Source organism: Apaloderma vittatum, unplaced genomic scaffold, assembly GCF_000703405.1.
Source record: "Apaloderma vittatum isolate BGI_N311 unplaced genomic scaffold, ASM70340v1 scaffold27540, whole genome shotgun sequence".
Classification (NCBI taxonomy): Eukaryota; Metazoa; Chordata; class Aves; order Trogoniformes; family Trogonidae; genus Apaloderma; species Apaloderma vittatum.
In genome coordinates this window covers 6,573-22,056 of record NW_009694459.1, presented here as the reverse complement: position 1 = coordinate 22,056, position 15,484 = coordinate 6,573, and the positions used below count along the sequence as shown (strand labels likewise).

The following is a 15,484-nucleotide window of genomic DNA, read 5'->3' as shown; positions in this document are numbered from 1 at the left end:
ACTATATGCATTTTATTTTGGATCATAGTCATGGCATAGCTAAAGCACTGCTGCTTCTGTTATCATTCTAAATGTGGGGAACTGCTCATAATAGTAACAGAAAAAAAAAGCAACGAATTTACTTGGCACTTCTCAGCAATTCCTTGTACCGTCATGTTTTCTAACAGGTATTCATGCATACATAATATATAGGTCTTTGTAGATTTGGAATGAAGGAGAAGTAAGGGATTTGATAGCTGGAAAGGCAAGTTTTAAATTTTAAATACTGCCAAAGTAGGTTAGATGTATGATGTGTGTTTTATCATCTAACCAAGCATTCATACCTTTCAGTTTTAACCTTTTGGGTTTTTTTCCTAGGCAATATGATCACCTCAGGAAGTTTGGTTTAAAGGCTTTAGCCAGCATAAAAATATATTTAAATTAGCCAAGCAGCTATTACTTTTTTTTTTCTTTTAAGACTTAAATACTGTCTGTATTTTATAAAGGTGAATTCTACTACACTAGCTGCATCAAACACAGAATATTAATCAGACTGTGAAGCTCCACTAATTATGTGCCATATTTAAGTAACTTAGATTTTGTTAAGTGGCATGGCCAGAGATATTGTACGCATAATCTAACTGAGTTTTGAGTCATTTCCCTTTTCTTGTCTGATTTTATTCTACACAGGAAATGACAAGGTCATTTGGAAATAACTGCAGTGAAAGATCAAAAAGGAAACCTGATTGAGAACACTATATAATTGCCTGTGCTAGAGAAAAAATAAAATCCAATGAGTTTACAATCTATTGCTTTAAGATTTCTCGAGAAAACACAAACTGTGGTTTCTCTAAAAGGATATCCATCACAACACTAAGTACTGCTTTTATGTGTTGTAGCTGCATGTCTTTTAAAGAAGCAAGTCTCATTAGGCTACTGGACTTATTATTCAGTAGGTAATACTTTTGGCACGTATGGAGCACAGATTTACTCACTGAACTAAAGCAAACCATTTCACTTCAAGCAAATAATTTCACTGACTTGTCTCAGAGTCTTCATTTGCAAAAGGAGATAATACTGTAATTAAGTTCTTGGAACATCATGGCTCTTGTTATTTGGGCAAATCTGGCCATTACAATTTACAGTCTCCCATCCCAAAAGAACACTTTTCTCACTGGAGCCAAAAGAAAAATTTTCAGGCATTAGCAGCATTCAGCTTCGACTACAGATCACATCCAGCTGTGAGCTGTGGTGTGCCTACATGGGCTTTTTTGGTAAGACATTGATCTATGCAGCAAGACAGCAGTCAGCCTTTCCGAACAGATTTGTCCTCTACTCCCAGCACGCAGGTTTCCCAGTTCGTCTCCTGCCCCCTTCTGCTCCCTGAGCAGATGTGTTGCAGAGACGCAGCTCCAGGCACGCTCCTGCCATGGCCACACGTGCCAAACCAGCCCCACCGACTCGTCAGGGTTTGAGCTGCTCATTCAAGGGACTGCAAAGACAGAAGGTAATGCTCTCCTTTAGGGATAAGCATTTCTAAATATAACAAAGTTGTAGTAAAACAACTTGAAGTCTGTGTAGGATTCACCTCTCACCACACTTTAACACGTAAAGCAAGTGCAAACAATGCCCTAAATGTGTATGTGTAGCTTCAATGCCTTAAACTGTTACTTTTTGAAGAACAATGTATCACCCTATCAAAATAAACTCCACAGGAATATAACTATTGATTTTCTTGGGCATTGCAGTGTGGCTAGACAAATTATAAACTCTCCGCCATGGAACTCAGAATACAAAATAGATGGACTAAACTGGTGCCTAGGTATGCAGCGTCTGTGAGAGTTATGGCTAAAAACTGTCATGAAGGTTTTTGTGGCAGTTATAACTGTAGACCGCACTTGTTTCTTTGTGTCCTGGGTTTAGCTAAAAACCCAGCTCTGTTCAGTGATTTTTACTTTCCAGTTTAGTCTCTTCTCAAAGGCTGCGCTTTCTGAAGTTAGCGGCGTCTTTTTGCAGACAGTGTGTGCTACTGGCAGTGATTACAGTTACTGCCAAGGGACTGGGATGCAGAAAGGCTCTTCCTGATACTTATTCCTGCAGTGACCAAGGCCACTACTGGCTCCTGTGTGCCATGCTGGGGGTGCCAAGTAGTAACAGGGGGTCACCTCTGGGGGGTAATAGACAGGAGAGTATGAGAGTATTCCATCCCATATACGTCATATTTAGTATAAATTGAGTGATCACATGAGTTTCTCCCCTTTTTTCTGCAATGGCCGGTGTCCAGAGAGGACACCATCTGACCTCGTGCTTTTGATCCGGTTCCTGAGTTCCCAAATCCAGCTCCCTGTATCCAGCTCCTGCTGCCGCTGAGCCCAGGGCTACTATCTATAGTTGTATATAGTTCTTTACTTTTATCATTCCACTATTATTTCTATTATTGTTTCATTAAAGCTCTTCTAGTTTTTCTTCTCTAACCCAAAAGTCTCTCTACTGGCCCAGCCCTAACCTGTGACAGATTTATTGGCGTCCAACATGGGGCAAGAAAAAAAACACCAGTCAGGCTCAGGATATTTTACCAGCTATTTAGATATGACTGGGCTCTGATATATTGCCGCATAGTTTAAATTCCATCCGGTGCAATTGAGAGTATGTCAGATCTTTTCTTTGAAAGTGCTGAAGGGTTAGAAAAGAAAACTGGACAGCTCACATCATGTTACCAGTCAGTGAAATGGTATGGTATGTCGTTTTAAATATGGGTTCCTCTTTGGGTGTCAGAATTTTGTCCAAACTCTCGAGTGTGTTTGGACTCATCTTCCTCACGTTCCACTCATCTTCCTGTGGTTTGCCTGTTCTGGTTACGTGACGAGACCTCTCACTGCGCTGAGTTTTTACTGTTGGTGTATTCTGCAGTAATTTGGGTGGTTGGCTTACCTGGATACCTTGGCAACACAGTGATGAATTTTGTTTCTAACTACACTTTCACTTTCGCTTTAGGAAATTATACTAATTTGTTTGCTAATCTGAGTCTACCAGACTTTAACGATTGTGATTGTAAGGGCAGTTATCTTGATCGAAAGGCTGAGATTTTTTTATTAATATTGATGTTAATGCTGATTTTTTCAAATCTGTTTATGTTTTGGCAGTTAAGTAAGCATTGGTGTAGGACAGTGACAGACAGCGTGGCCTCCGTCACTCAGTCTGTATCAGCAAAAGTCACCCCTGTGACTAGAAAGAAACATCGGAAAAAGTCAATTGCCCTAACAACAGATGACACAAATCCAGGACACTTGGTGGATCATCACCAAAGTAATTCACAGAAACACATTTCTGCCGTTGTGTAGCATAGGTGGTACCTTCAGCAGATGCAGAACTCCCCTGCAGACAGACTGTGCAGAGTTTTTTCTTCTGTGGCTGGGACAGTGTATATACACTGATCTCTGCCACCCAGAAATAGGTTTTAAGAAAACATAAAGTCATTTCTCTTAAGCTTAAGCCCACAACTGATAAGATACACTACTCAAATTTACACAAGAAATTAATCAAAGACTCATTAAAAATAATTTTACCAATTAGAAAGTGCTAACCAGCCATCGATCTGAGTAGCTAATATAAAAATACCCACTGTAACACAGTAACGCTGAAGTGCTGTTCTTCTTATGTAATGACGGTTTTGTCACTGATTTTATCTCAGCTGGAATTTTAAACCACCTCACAGATGATGAGAAAAACTTCCAAATATTTGCATCCATGTCAAGAAAAGTCCTTCTTTTTTACGATTTGGTTATTTAAAAGCAATATGGAAAGAAATTATCCCACATCATTTATAGAGTCAAACCATCAACTTAAACCGTAAAGAAAAATATCTAGTGCATTAATTTTAACTTCACTGTATACTGATATGCTAAAATACATGTGCCATCAAAAATGTCTACTATGATGCCTCTCTAGCCAGCCAGTTGTCTCCTAATACAAATTATAAATGTAAATCCTTTTCAATGTATTGTAACATATACTCTCAAAATGCACAGTCAGGCTGAAGGAAGGTTTATTTGATGAATTGAATCTGTCAATTTGATTAAAGGCCACATCCTGCATCAATGCATTTTCCTACGTAGTTTTTCACATGTAAGTAGAATACGTGACAAAGTCTACAGTGGAGGCAATTCACTATTATTAACTGAATGCTTTCAAAATGTTGAATTCCTAGCTACCTTGTTTCTTTACAGTCACTATAATTAACTGATGGTGGGTACAGTAGAAACAAAACTCTGCAGATACACATGTACACATGAATGTGTCTGTGGTCAGTGGTCAGACTAGGTTTGGTAGACAACCTTTTCTGATTTTGATTGTTGATTTCAAAATAGAGTCAGACTCATGCATTGCTAATTCAAATTATATGCACCGACTTATAAATACATACACAAAAGTACTGCTGATTTAACACAACATCTTAACCAAGCAATGCGTTTACACTTTTTTGAAATCCAAAATTAATTTTGAATACGAGGATCAAAACATCTAACTTGTATTCTTTAATCAGCCATTTTACATTACTATTGCAGTAATGTTGACATGAAGTTGCTTTGAGCAATATAAAACATATGCCATGGTGCATTCATTAAATAACTCTGCATAATGAGTTCCATCTATATAAATGACTTACCTCATTACTTATCACAAGTTCGTCTCTAGGACTGTGGAAGAGGTACTCATATAGTTTATAGTGTTTAAATAAGCTGCACAAAAAAGAGAATATAGTACTATCACAGCTGTAAATCTTTGGAAAGGTAACAATATTAAAAATTCTGTTAAACTAAGAGTTACCCTTCAGAACTGTAATGCTCCAAATTTTAAAAAGAAACACTTATTTAACCTCAAGTACAATATACAGAATACCTAATTTACAGGATTTATTATCAGATAATGGCCATAGAAAATGCAGTAAGATACTTAAAAATGCATCTACTTTATCCTTATGAAATTGAACTATGAGAAGACAAAGTTCTACTCTGAAAAATGTAATTCCTGAAACACTTATCACCAGGACATTTACACCTTTAATATCAGCAATAGTGTACATGAAGGAAGCAAAGCCAGATCAGCTTTGAGATTCTGGATGGGCTGCCAGTCCAGGGAGCAAGTTTGATCTTGGAACATCAAAACCAAAAAGAATGAAAGCATTTATTCTCTCAAGGTCATATTTCAAAATCCATCTAGTATTTTCTCAAAGAAAAACCACAAAATTAGACTGACTCACTGGAGTAACTTTAAGTAGACCTTCTCAATGGCCTAAAATATTTATCTTCCTTAAAACATATATGCCTTTCTTTTTCACATTTGTTAAATAACTTCCCTTGTTCCCTTTCCTAATGATCAATGATATAGCATTCATTTAATCAAAGGTTTGATTAATCACAGTCCATCAGCTACAATTACTTGTTCTCTTAAAATCATGATACAGAACTTCTTTGAATGGAGTTAAATCCAGTTGGCTGGCTGAACATGAGCCAGCGGTGTGCCCAGGTGGCCAAGGAGGCCAACGGCATCTTGGTCTGGGTCAGAGATCGTGTGGCGGGCAGGAGCAGGAGGTGATCATGCCCCTGAACTCTGGCCACAGGCCCCTGCCACAGTACAAGAGGTTCCATGAAATACTGCAGACAGAGAAGACTTGCTCTGATTTCGGCAGTGCTGAAGTGCTGACTGCTGTACAGCAGCAGTTCTGCCAGCCCAGGAAAGCAGCTTGGAAGCAGGAGAATCAGCTGGTGGCATGGCCTGCCTCTCTTACAGCACAACAGCTCATCTTCCAGAGGTCGGTCAAATGCATCTGTGAGACCTTCCAATGCCTTTTTACCGGAATGGGGGCAGATGTTTTTGCACATACGCACAGACACATTTCCTAATTTGGTGAGAAGTGTTATGGCAGCCTCACTGAACGTTTGGCTCTTTAAGTTTATTCCACAGTTGCATTTAATTCAGTCATTCAATTACCATTACTTAAAAATGAAATTTGTTTACCAGCTTGCAGAAGAAATTGGGCTATCATTAACTACAAGTTCCCTTCCCCTAAACCCAAAGCAGGTAGGCAATTAATTAAGTTGTTACAACATTTGTCATTCATTTTTATGGCAGTACTTCACCAAAGGATTCCTGCCGCATTTCAGTGGAAATACAGTAATTATTCTTAAGCAGACTTCAGGAATTAACCTGGAAATGAGTCAAATTAAATGACACCAATTTACGAAAACACACATGTCCCCTCACATACCCACCTATTATGTGGTACAACTCTTACAGGGAGTATTTGAAAAATCCAAAAAATATTTTATGAATATCAGACACACAAGAAATAAGATACATAACTTTTAAACTTCATTAGCAGAACTTAACATTTCAAACTCTAATTTTTAATTGCCTTGGAAAGGAGACAGATTTGCAGCACCTGACAATCAGTTCTTCCCCTCTCCTTCTAAATATGTTAAGATATACTTAATGGACTATGTTACAGGTACAAAGAATTTAAAATATTCCCCAAAATTTAAGTTATTCCTTTGGGCATTTCAGAATTTCATTTGTTTATTTGTAAACAGAACTCTGTTCACCCTTAATCCTATATCAAGGAAAAATTTCCCCCATTTAACGCTCTTTAAGTCAAATCACATAAATTATACAACAGCATTTATACTGAAACAAGAGAACAGTTTTCTTTCTTCTATCACGTCTTATATAAAATGGAGGGATTTGTTTGTATCCGTTGTGAACAATTAAAAACTCCATGCCAACGTTTTTAGCAGTTACACAAAAAGAATTACACACATGCAAGTAAGATTGTTAAGAATAGACGCTCTTATGATGTCATACGAGAATCTGAAGGTGATTAACAATGACATATTTCCCTGGCTCCAGTGCTTCCTGAAAGAAAATGTCAAGAGCTATGCTGATGCGCATTTGCCCAAGGAGACAAGATAAAAAGATGATAACTGTCACCTTCCACCAAACCTGAAGGTGTCATTATACTTGCTGCATAGTTGTGCCAACGTGGTTAAGCATTTGTCCCCATTTCCATTATAAATCCCATGGGTTTAGAGCTCATCTGTAAAAATGTGATCTGAACTAAAACATGTCATACTATCTTGAGTAGAAGAAAAAGTATAGGCTTATTATTTAAAATTAAACAAAAAAGTGAAAAACAAGAAAAAATGTTGAAGTAATACATTAATTTGACTTGTAATAAAACTTGGTCAATGTATTTCTGAGCATACAAAGTTCAAAACACAGCTACATAAGTGTGCTTATTTGGTTCTTATTTAGAAAAAACATATTCAAATACCTCAAGTAATGGATTGTCTAAACTAGACACCTATGATGCATGTCAGTGTATGTGCATATATCCTTGCAACAGCACGTACTTGAAGTAAATTGAGCAGTTTGAATATACAGCCACATATTTGGTGGCTAAAATACCGTTCTGCTGCAAAAATCTTGTGATTTGGTTGTATTCTCACCCAGTTAATAATTCAGTGGTACTAGGATGGAGCACCTAATCTCTTGGATGAAATTCTTGTGACTGTGAAGAAATTACCTCATGGACAAGATCTCTCGCAATGGATAATATACACAAGAGTTATAGGCATGCTGTTTGGAAAAAACATTTGTTCCAAATAAATATACAAAAGGTGCAGACAGGAAAGGAGAAGTGAAAGAAGTGAGACATCTTAAATGCCAAGTTTCCTTTTAGTTTAGGGCAAGTACTTGGCAGGATATTGGTTTGCCTTGACTACAGAAATTTGAGATGTAAAGAGATTTCTCATGTCATATGGAAAAAGCCTGATTTTTTTAATATACATTTTCCATGAAAAAGAAATAAAAGAAAAAAAATCAGAGAGCAGGAGAGACAAACTTTATAGCCCAACTGTAAGAGAAATTGCCTGTGATAGGTTTAAATCCCCAGTTTGAGTACTCTAAATTGGAAGGCTATCAGCCAATTGTAGTATTTTTGTCTGTCTTCAGGAGGAAATACTTTTCTGCATCTAGGAAAATACCCTAAAACACCTCTTTGATGTGTTAACCTTTTCCTAGCAAAAAAAAAAAACAGTTAAAAAATTGCCAGCAACTCTCTGTATGGATCAGTCATTATCTTACTTTTTATGCCATCTGCCACAAAATCTCGCTCTCCAACCACCGTTCAGGTCAGAAAACGGGCTGCTAAAGGGCTACAGATGTAGTACACTGTATGAGCATATATTGCAATAGTAGCCTTTCCACTTCCCACCCAACATTCATGGGTGAAATAAAGGCTTGAGCACCGTTCTGCCATCATGTCCTGAAAACGGTGGTGTCTGAGTACGGGCACTGTCTTAACTACGGTGTTTCAGTGGAGAAAGGTCTGCACACGTTGCATAGAGTTAAGACTGTACACGGAGAGGTGTGATTGGCTGCTATCAGACCCTTAATTTTCCTTCTCAGATAAATTCTCTCAGGTAATTTCTCTTTCTCTGTTTAAAAGGTATGACATGTCACAAAACCTTTTCATGGAGAAACTGAACTTTTCCAGACTCTGAAATGCAACAGTTTTATGACTCATGTATGACCATGACCTTAATTTGGAAAAGTACACAACTTTAAATCACTTTAAAAGTCCACTACAGCTGTCAAGGCCAGACAAATACTTGAAATTATAGGCAAGGTCTAGGATTTTGTTCATGTGGAATCTAAAAATAGAATCTTGTAAAAGCAAATCAAGAATATTCTCTATATACCACTCTCTCCTATTCCTTTTATTATCCAAAAAAAGATGCAGGAGGAAGCTTTTCAGCATAATCTTAAATTTTAATAAACTTCCAGTCTAAATCTTTTTCCTGGGCTTTGACATCTGAGGCCAGATCACAGAATCCCAGAACTTTAAAACAGATCTTAAATGCTAGTTGCATATTCCCTCTTCTTTTTAATATTTTAAAATTTGGTGTGTGCGGTATGTTGGCATGGTATGAACATATCCAATTAAATAAATTTAACTTATTTTCCACCGTGTTGATTTCTTCAAATAGAAAATAATGGATCCTGTAGAAATAAATACCTGATATTCAAGTAATCAATGACTGCTTTGGCTTGCTCAATGCTGAAGAAAGTCAAGTCACCGCTTCTTTCTGAATCAGTTTCTCCTATTCCAGCCATTGCTCTTCCAAGTTCTTTTAAATTATCTCCTAAGGTCATATGTTTCTCTGCAAAATAATGCCAACAAACAAAAACTAAGTATAAATATGGCAGAGCAGGGTGAGGGGTTTTTGGCACATTTTAATTACAAGACTTTCTGAGGTGTAAGAAGTCATGAGCCACGAAGAAACTTAAAAAGCAACAGCAGTGAAACATTTTTGTCTGTTGCCGTTACTCTTAATCAATAACCCATGCATTAAAATTCCATCACAAAATCATCAGTCCACCTCCATAACATAAGGATCACAACAAGGGGTGTTTAAGACACTACAGCTTGGCCTCTTACTTATGTAGGGATAACCACAGACAGAATAGTATATAAATTTGAGATGCATAGTATGTTTATCTTTAAAACAAATCTACTACTCGTTATGTATTGACCATGCCCTGTGCAAAATAAACTATTAATACAGGGACAGATATTAAGAACGGTAAGAAGTTTTTTTAAATTGCTTACAGCCATAGTTGGTTAAACATGAAAATGCATAATACTCTGCACATATCATGAAACTTGGAGATGCTTTTGCCCCCTACCCCCAACAGATAATTACTTTACATTTTTTTACCCTGGAAATTAAAACCAAATGCCAAAAGTGCTTTGAATCAAAACGTAAAATCTTCTTGCCAATTGTCTTGACAAAGAGGAAAATCTGAACTATACCAGTGTTTCCTGAACCTTTAAAAAGAAAGGATTCATCTTTCTAATTTGCGTACAGCATGCGCTATCCCTAGAACCACGGTGTTTCAAAAAAGGTTTGAACACAATTTACATGTTGCTTTTAAGTCTAAAAGTTCTAGAGAAGAAAACAGTGAAATATCCATCAGTGGTGAAATAGATTTATTGTCCTTATTGTTTTAATTCTCTACTGATCTGCTCCTTAGTTCTTTGTACAAAAGACAAATTAAAAAACTTACAAGATTCTGGTCTTTATAGTTTTGCCCTTTAGTGGTACAGCAATCAAAACCCTGAAATTTCAGCTGTTCTCAGTAACAGAGGCAGCACAACATAAATAACCACAATGGAAGAAACAAGAAAGTAATACAGAGAACGTGGAGGAAATAGAAGCCATGGGAAATGAGAAAGAGTAATAGAACCAGAAACATCATAGCTAGTAGGGAAGTGAAACCACACAACAAGATCCTGAGAAGTCCCAACACCCAGGCCCAGGTCTGTCGGCACGTTGTCCAAATTTTCTCTTTGCTTCGCACACCTGATTTTCAGCCCCAACCACCGCTCTCCGCAAGGCTCTCACGGTACTTCTGCGAGGTAAGGAGCACTCAGCCCTCACTGTACAGAAGATGAATCAAATGCAAAGTAACTAATCTGGCTCCTAATCAACAGCCTCCAGTTCCCAAACCTCTCCTTTACCAGTCTTAAATGACTTTCCACTACTCTCCTCTAAATCCATTCTTCCTGCTCCACGCTATTCTTGCTATTGCGGGCAAATCAGCTTAATTCTCCAGTTCATTTGGGTCCAGGGTAGGGAAGGGAAAACAAATGGTCGTTAACAGAGAAGATGTTAGCATTTTGCTCTTAGTGGAGATGTTTGGTGGTGTAACTTGCACCAGCTGAGAACAGTAATTACAAGGGAATTCATCTCAGCTCTGGGCTACAGCACACTTCGTAAAATAGATTATTCAGGGAGCTTAACTGTGAAGAAAATAGAAGAAGTCTCCTGTAAGCATTTACAAACTGCGTTTTCTTTCTCTAAAAGCCACGTATCTTGGCCAAATCCAAACGGATTTTCACAGGACAGTAAAAAGCAAATTCACAACACTCGCTTGCCAAATCTTATGTCTTTACTTCAAAGCATAGGGGTATTACAGCTGTTTTTTTAAAAAAGCACAAAATAATACTTCCCTCCGCCCCCAGCCTGTGTCCGCAAGCCCATTGAACTGTTTTAGTTGTAGTTTTATATATAAAATTTAATCAGAGGCAGACACTGCCATGGAAAATTTCAGCTCAAAGAGTTAAAGTTTGGCAAAGCTTTACGCAACAAAGATCACATTCCTGAAAACCATCAGTCAGTTTTAATAATCGCTTGTGCTACCAGCCTGTCTAGTACACAAGCATTACATACAGACTCATAAAACTAATTTCTGACATGTTTCCATTCTTTCCCATTGTTATATTAATACAGTTAGCATATGTTAAGATACTTTCTCATTGGAGACAGGAAGGACAACTGGAATTTCAATGATCATAACGCACGTACATGTTCTGTCAAAATTCCAAGTCAGAAAGGCCCTTGAATTAAATTACAATGAAAGAGTATAATAACTATTATGAGCTTGATTTTAAATATTCATCTTCTCTTTGAATGGAACTGCTGAGTCCTTTCGCTCTTCCTCTGGGATGGACTTTTCTCGACATAATCACTTTCAAAGTGAATGTTAAGCAAGCATTATGATTTCTGAAAAATAGGTTTTAGAGGATGTTGCTACAATTTTTCCTGGCTATTTTGTTCCCACTAGACTCAAGCTACATGCTTTGTTGCAAATTTCCTTGTAGCCACAGGAGCTACAGTCCTTTCATTGTCATTTTTCATCTTCAGCAGTGATACCAGTTTACTTCCCACACCAGTCTTTAGTTAACTGATGGATTTTGTGCCAGAAGTGCAGTGTTTGCCCATATAGAAAGTTACCTGAGAGTTGACCTCCAAGGAAAAAATAAATGTAATTCACCTGCTGTAATGTTACAGGATGTACTGCATATCTCAAACAGCAGAGAAATGTGCCCAAGGCTACAGTGAGTCAGTCACTGAGACAGCTGGAATTGGAATTTAGAAGCTACTTGCTTTCACCCTGTTGTAATTATTATTTATTTTACCATCGAAAAGATGAGGTCTCTTCAGGACCCAGCCCTTTTGTACTACATACTGTACAAACAAAGAATGAGGGATACTCTGCTGAAAAACTACAGTTCTCTCTAACGAAAGTTTAACGTATGTCAGTAACAATTATTTTCAGGAACAAGGTATAACATGGCAACATTCAAGAGGAAAATAAATTATTTTACAATTACATATAATTAAATATCACTCTATTAAAATAACTGGAAAGCATTTTTGCCTTCCACTTCAGATATTTATTTTACCATTTTTAATTATACTTACCACTGAGGTTCTCCAACAGGAAATTTAAGAGATCCATGAATCCTGAGAGCTGTATAAGACTGAAGTTCATTTCTTTAGCCCACCAAAATCCTGCAGTATAATAATCTAGCAAAGTAGCTTCTTTCAAAGATGTCTTTAATTGTTTAAAATTCAGAAATTCTTCCAGCATTCTAGAAGAAAATGTGCAGTAAAATAATGAAATTAAAAATAAATTATAGATTCCAAAGTTTAACTTAGTCTGCTTGTAACTATATTTATAATATTTGCTAATATGAGAAATATATATATATATGCATATCTCTTCCTGGAACTGAGCTACATCAATTTATAGATACAAACACTTGTGATCAGAGGACATATCGAGCGAAAAAAGCAAACAAACATCTACAGGTTTCAGTAGACACCACTTGGATGTTAAGACATGACTAATGAAATAACAAAAATAAGAGCATTACAAAAAAACAAGGAGAAATACACTGAAAATCCCTGAGAAAAATCAGTGTTTATTCAAAAAGGGGTTTGTAGGATGAAATGGAACAATTAATCTCCAATTTCCACACCACTCTTTCATTCTGATTAAGATGGTTTTACAGTACTGAAAAGGTCTTGCTTTCCTTTCAAGATTATTTTTCATGTAACCTCTGAAGAAAAAAATGTTTGAAAAACAATGTAAATAGTGTATTATAAGATTACTGAAAGTACCTAAAGTATTTAGAAGTTTAAATTCCACTTTCACAATGGTCAAGACATTTAAGACAAGCCTCGCCTTTTTTTACTGGCACACTGGAATTTTTTCCACTCACTTTAACTTGAAAAACTAATGAAAAAACACACTCCCTTGCAGGAGACCATACCGTTGCTGACACATTTAAGTCTATCCTATCCAAACACAGAATTAGTTACGTCTTTTACAATAACCGGGTGCATTTTTCCACAAGAAGAGAGGGGACTAGGGCTAGGACTTCAGTCTGCGGTTCTTCCAGTATAACTTCAGCCGTGTCTCAGGTAGCGGAGTTTTAGTTTAAAGCACTCTTTGGCTGCTTAGCTGCACCTGATGATACAGGTTCCAGTTGTGATCACGGTTTCTAGGGCCCTGTAGAAGAGCCAGGTCTTTCCCCCTGCTGCCCTCTTCTCATTCCTTCCTAAGAAGGGCATTAATCTCAGACCTACTGATAGGCAACTATTAGTTTTTCAGGGTTTTCACCAAGTCCGTAGAGATACACTGTCAGATAAGATGCATTTCTTCCTTTTTTTTTTTAATTAAATCCTCAATAGCTAACAAAGTACAGCATATAACCCAATTAGGTTTGTTTAAAACATGTATTCCTTTGTTCTGCATGACAAATTTGTGCGGCTGCACACATGCAAGTTGGTTGAAAACACTTAACTCTGTACTGAAATAGAAGTGGACGGTGGCCAGCTGAACTTTCCAAGGTTTGAAAGAGTCCATATCCTCTCTTTCTGAAGCTACTGCCAACTCTGTGTTTTCATAATCAGAGCTTCTCAGGGATTTAGATTTTCTCAGGTACTGCTAACAATGCCAGTACTCATCTTTTCAATATTCTGTAAGGCATGTCACTGGCAATAGCATCTATACAGCACTGGGAGACAATGGGGCATTTAGATTTCCTGATCACTGTTTCACAGAAGGTGTTCAAGTCGTACGGAGATGGACAGCAGTATAAAACTCCGCGATAGATGGGAATGCAGGACATCAGAATTGGCATACTGACTCAGATCTGTTCTGATTTTCTCACCTTAGCTATGGCCTTCAAACTGCTCTTGTGTATAGACATGATGCACTGTGGTAAACGAACAAAATTTCAATGCTGCTACTAAACTGCTTAGAGTGCATAAAATACCCTGTAACTATCATCTGTTCAGTCGGATGCGATATACACTTTACATTCCACTTGTACAGCATATAAGTATATAGAAATACATACACGAGCAGCTGAGACTAAGAAGAAATGTACAATCTTTCAATGATTATTTTTTTTAACTTATAGGGAAAGTTTCAAAATAAATTGTGTCACTAAGCACGTTCTAGTCTCCAGTAAGTTGCAGACTTTAGTCTCATCTAAAATAAGAGGGATGTCATGGAAGAAAATACAGTAAATGAAAGATTTTTTTTTTTTTTATTATACGATGGGAACAAATTTTCCGTCCAGTCTCCTTAAAAAAACCTCAAACAAAAAAAAATCATAGAAAGGACATTTTTTTCCCCCTCAAGACAGTGACAAATAGGATGAACAGAGTATATTTCAAGAACAATATTTTAACCTCTATTAAATGGTTTATCTGTTCATTGGGACAAGGCTGGATTTTTTTATTTCCTCCCCCAAAACTCAACCAGTGGACCAGCCCTTTGGCTTCCAATTCACTAAGAATTTGCTAGTGAACACAAGTGCTCCTAATTGTGCACTCAAATGTATTTTTTATTTACATCTTATTATTTCATTTACAGCATACCTAATATTATTATAAGCTCAGAAACTATATTAATATGAAATATCATTGGGGAAGTAAAAAGGAGTCAAAGAAAAATCAGAAAATACAGTAAAGCAAAGTGGACCCAAGATCAAAAATACTTCTTCCTATCTTTCATGAATATGAATGAAGAATTAAAGACTAATGACGTAACCATCACAAAAAAAATAAATCTAATAACCAGTCTTAATTTTTATCTTATTATTGTATTGGTTCTAGTATTTTTATCATTGCCACTTACTTTTGAACTCCTTCTGCATCTTGTTCTGACAAAGTAGTAATTTGGGAAAGAGAAAGAAACATCCTCTTAAAAATCTTCTTCCCACCCATGGCATCCTGATCTTGGTCTTCTTCCTACACACGCATATGTATATAAGAATATAATTTTAAAAGGTTTATTTTTCTTATGTCAGTAACATATCTAAATAACTTCTTTTTTGAAGGAAGTATCTATGGGATTAATTCAACAAATGCCAAAAAATGTAACACAGCTATAATTACATGGCAGCAACACAATAACCTAACACATTTTCACTAGAGAAAAGCTACGCAGACACATGGAAAATAGTATTTTTATCTTAAATTCACGTGGGAACACAGTGACATATCATGTGCAGCACAGGATTAAATTAACTTGCAAATAAAAACAATAGAAATACAAAGGTGCAAAAAAAAATGTCCATGAA

General features: G+C 36.8%; 1 protein-coding gene across 1 annotated transcript in view; it reads right to left on the bottom strand.

Moving 5' to 3' along the window:
- The window catches only part of LOC104272654 (chromosome unknown open reading frame, human C10orf107), a 45,129-nt gene extending 29,981 nt beyond the window's left edge, over nt 1-15,148 (bottom strand). Inside the window, exons 1-4 of the mRNA XM_009867710.1 lie at nt 15,040-15,148; nt 12,309-12,478; nt 9,056-9,200; nt 4,646-4,718 (exon numbers count right to left, since the gene is read on the bottom strand). Of these exons, the coding sequence (XP_009866012.1) occupies nt 4,646-4,718; nt 9,056-9,200; nt 12,309-12,478; nt 15,040-15,128 (477 nt within the window). The 5' untranslated portion in view covers nt 15,129-15,148. The remainder of the gene's footprint in view (nt 1-4,645; nt 4,719-9,055; nt 9,201-12,308; nt 12,479-15,039) is intronic.
- Between the last annotated feature and the right edge of the window lie 336 nt (nt 15,149-15,484).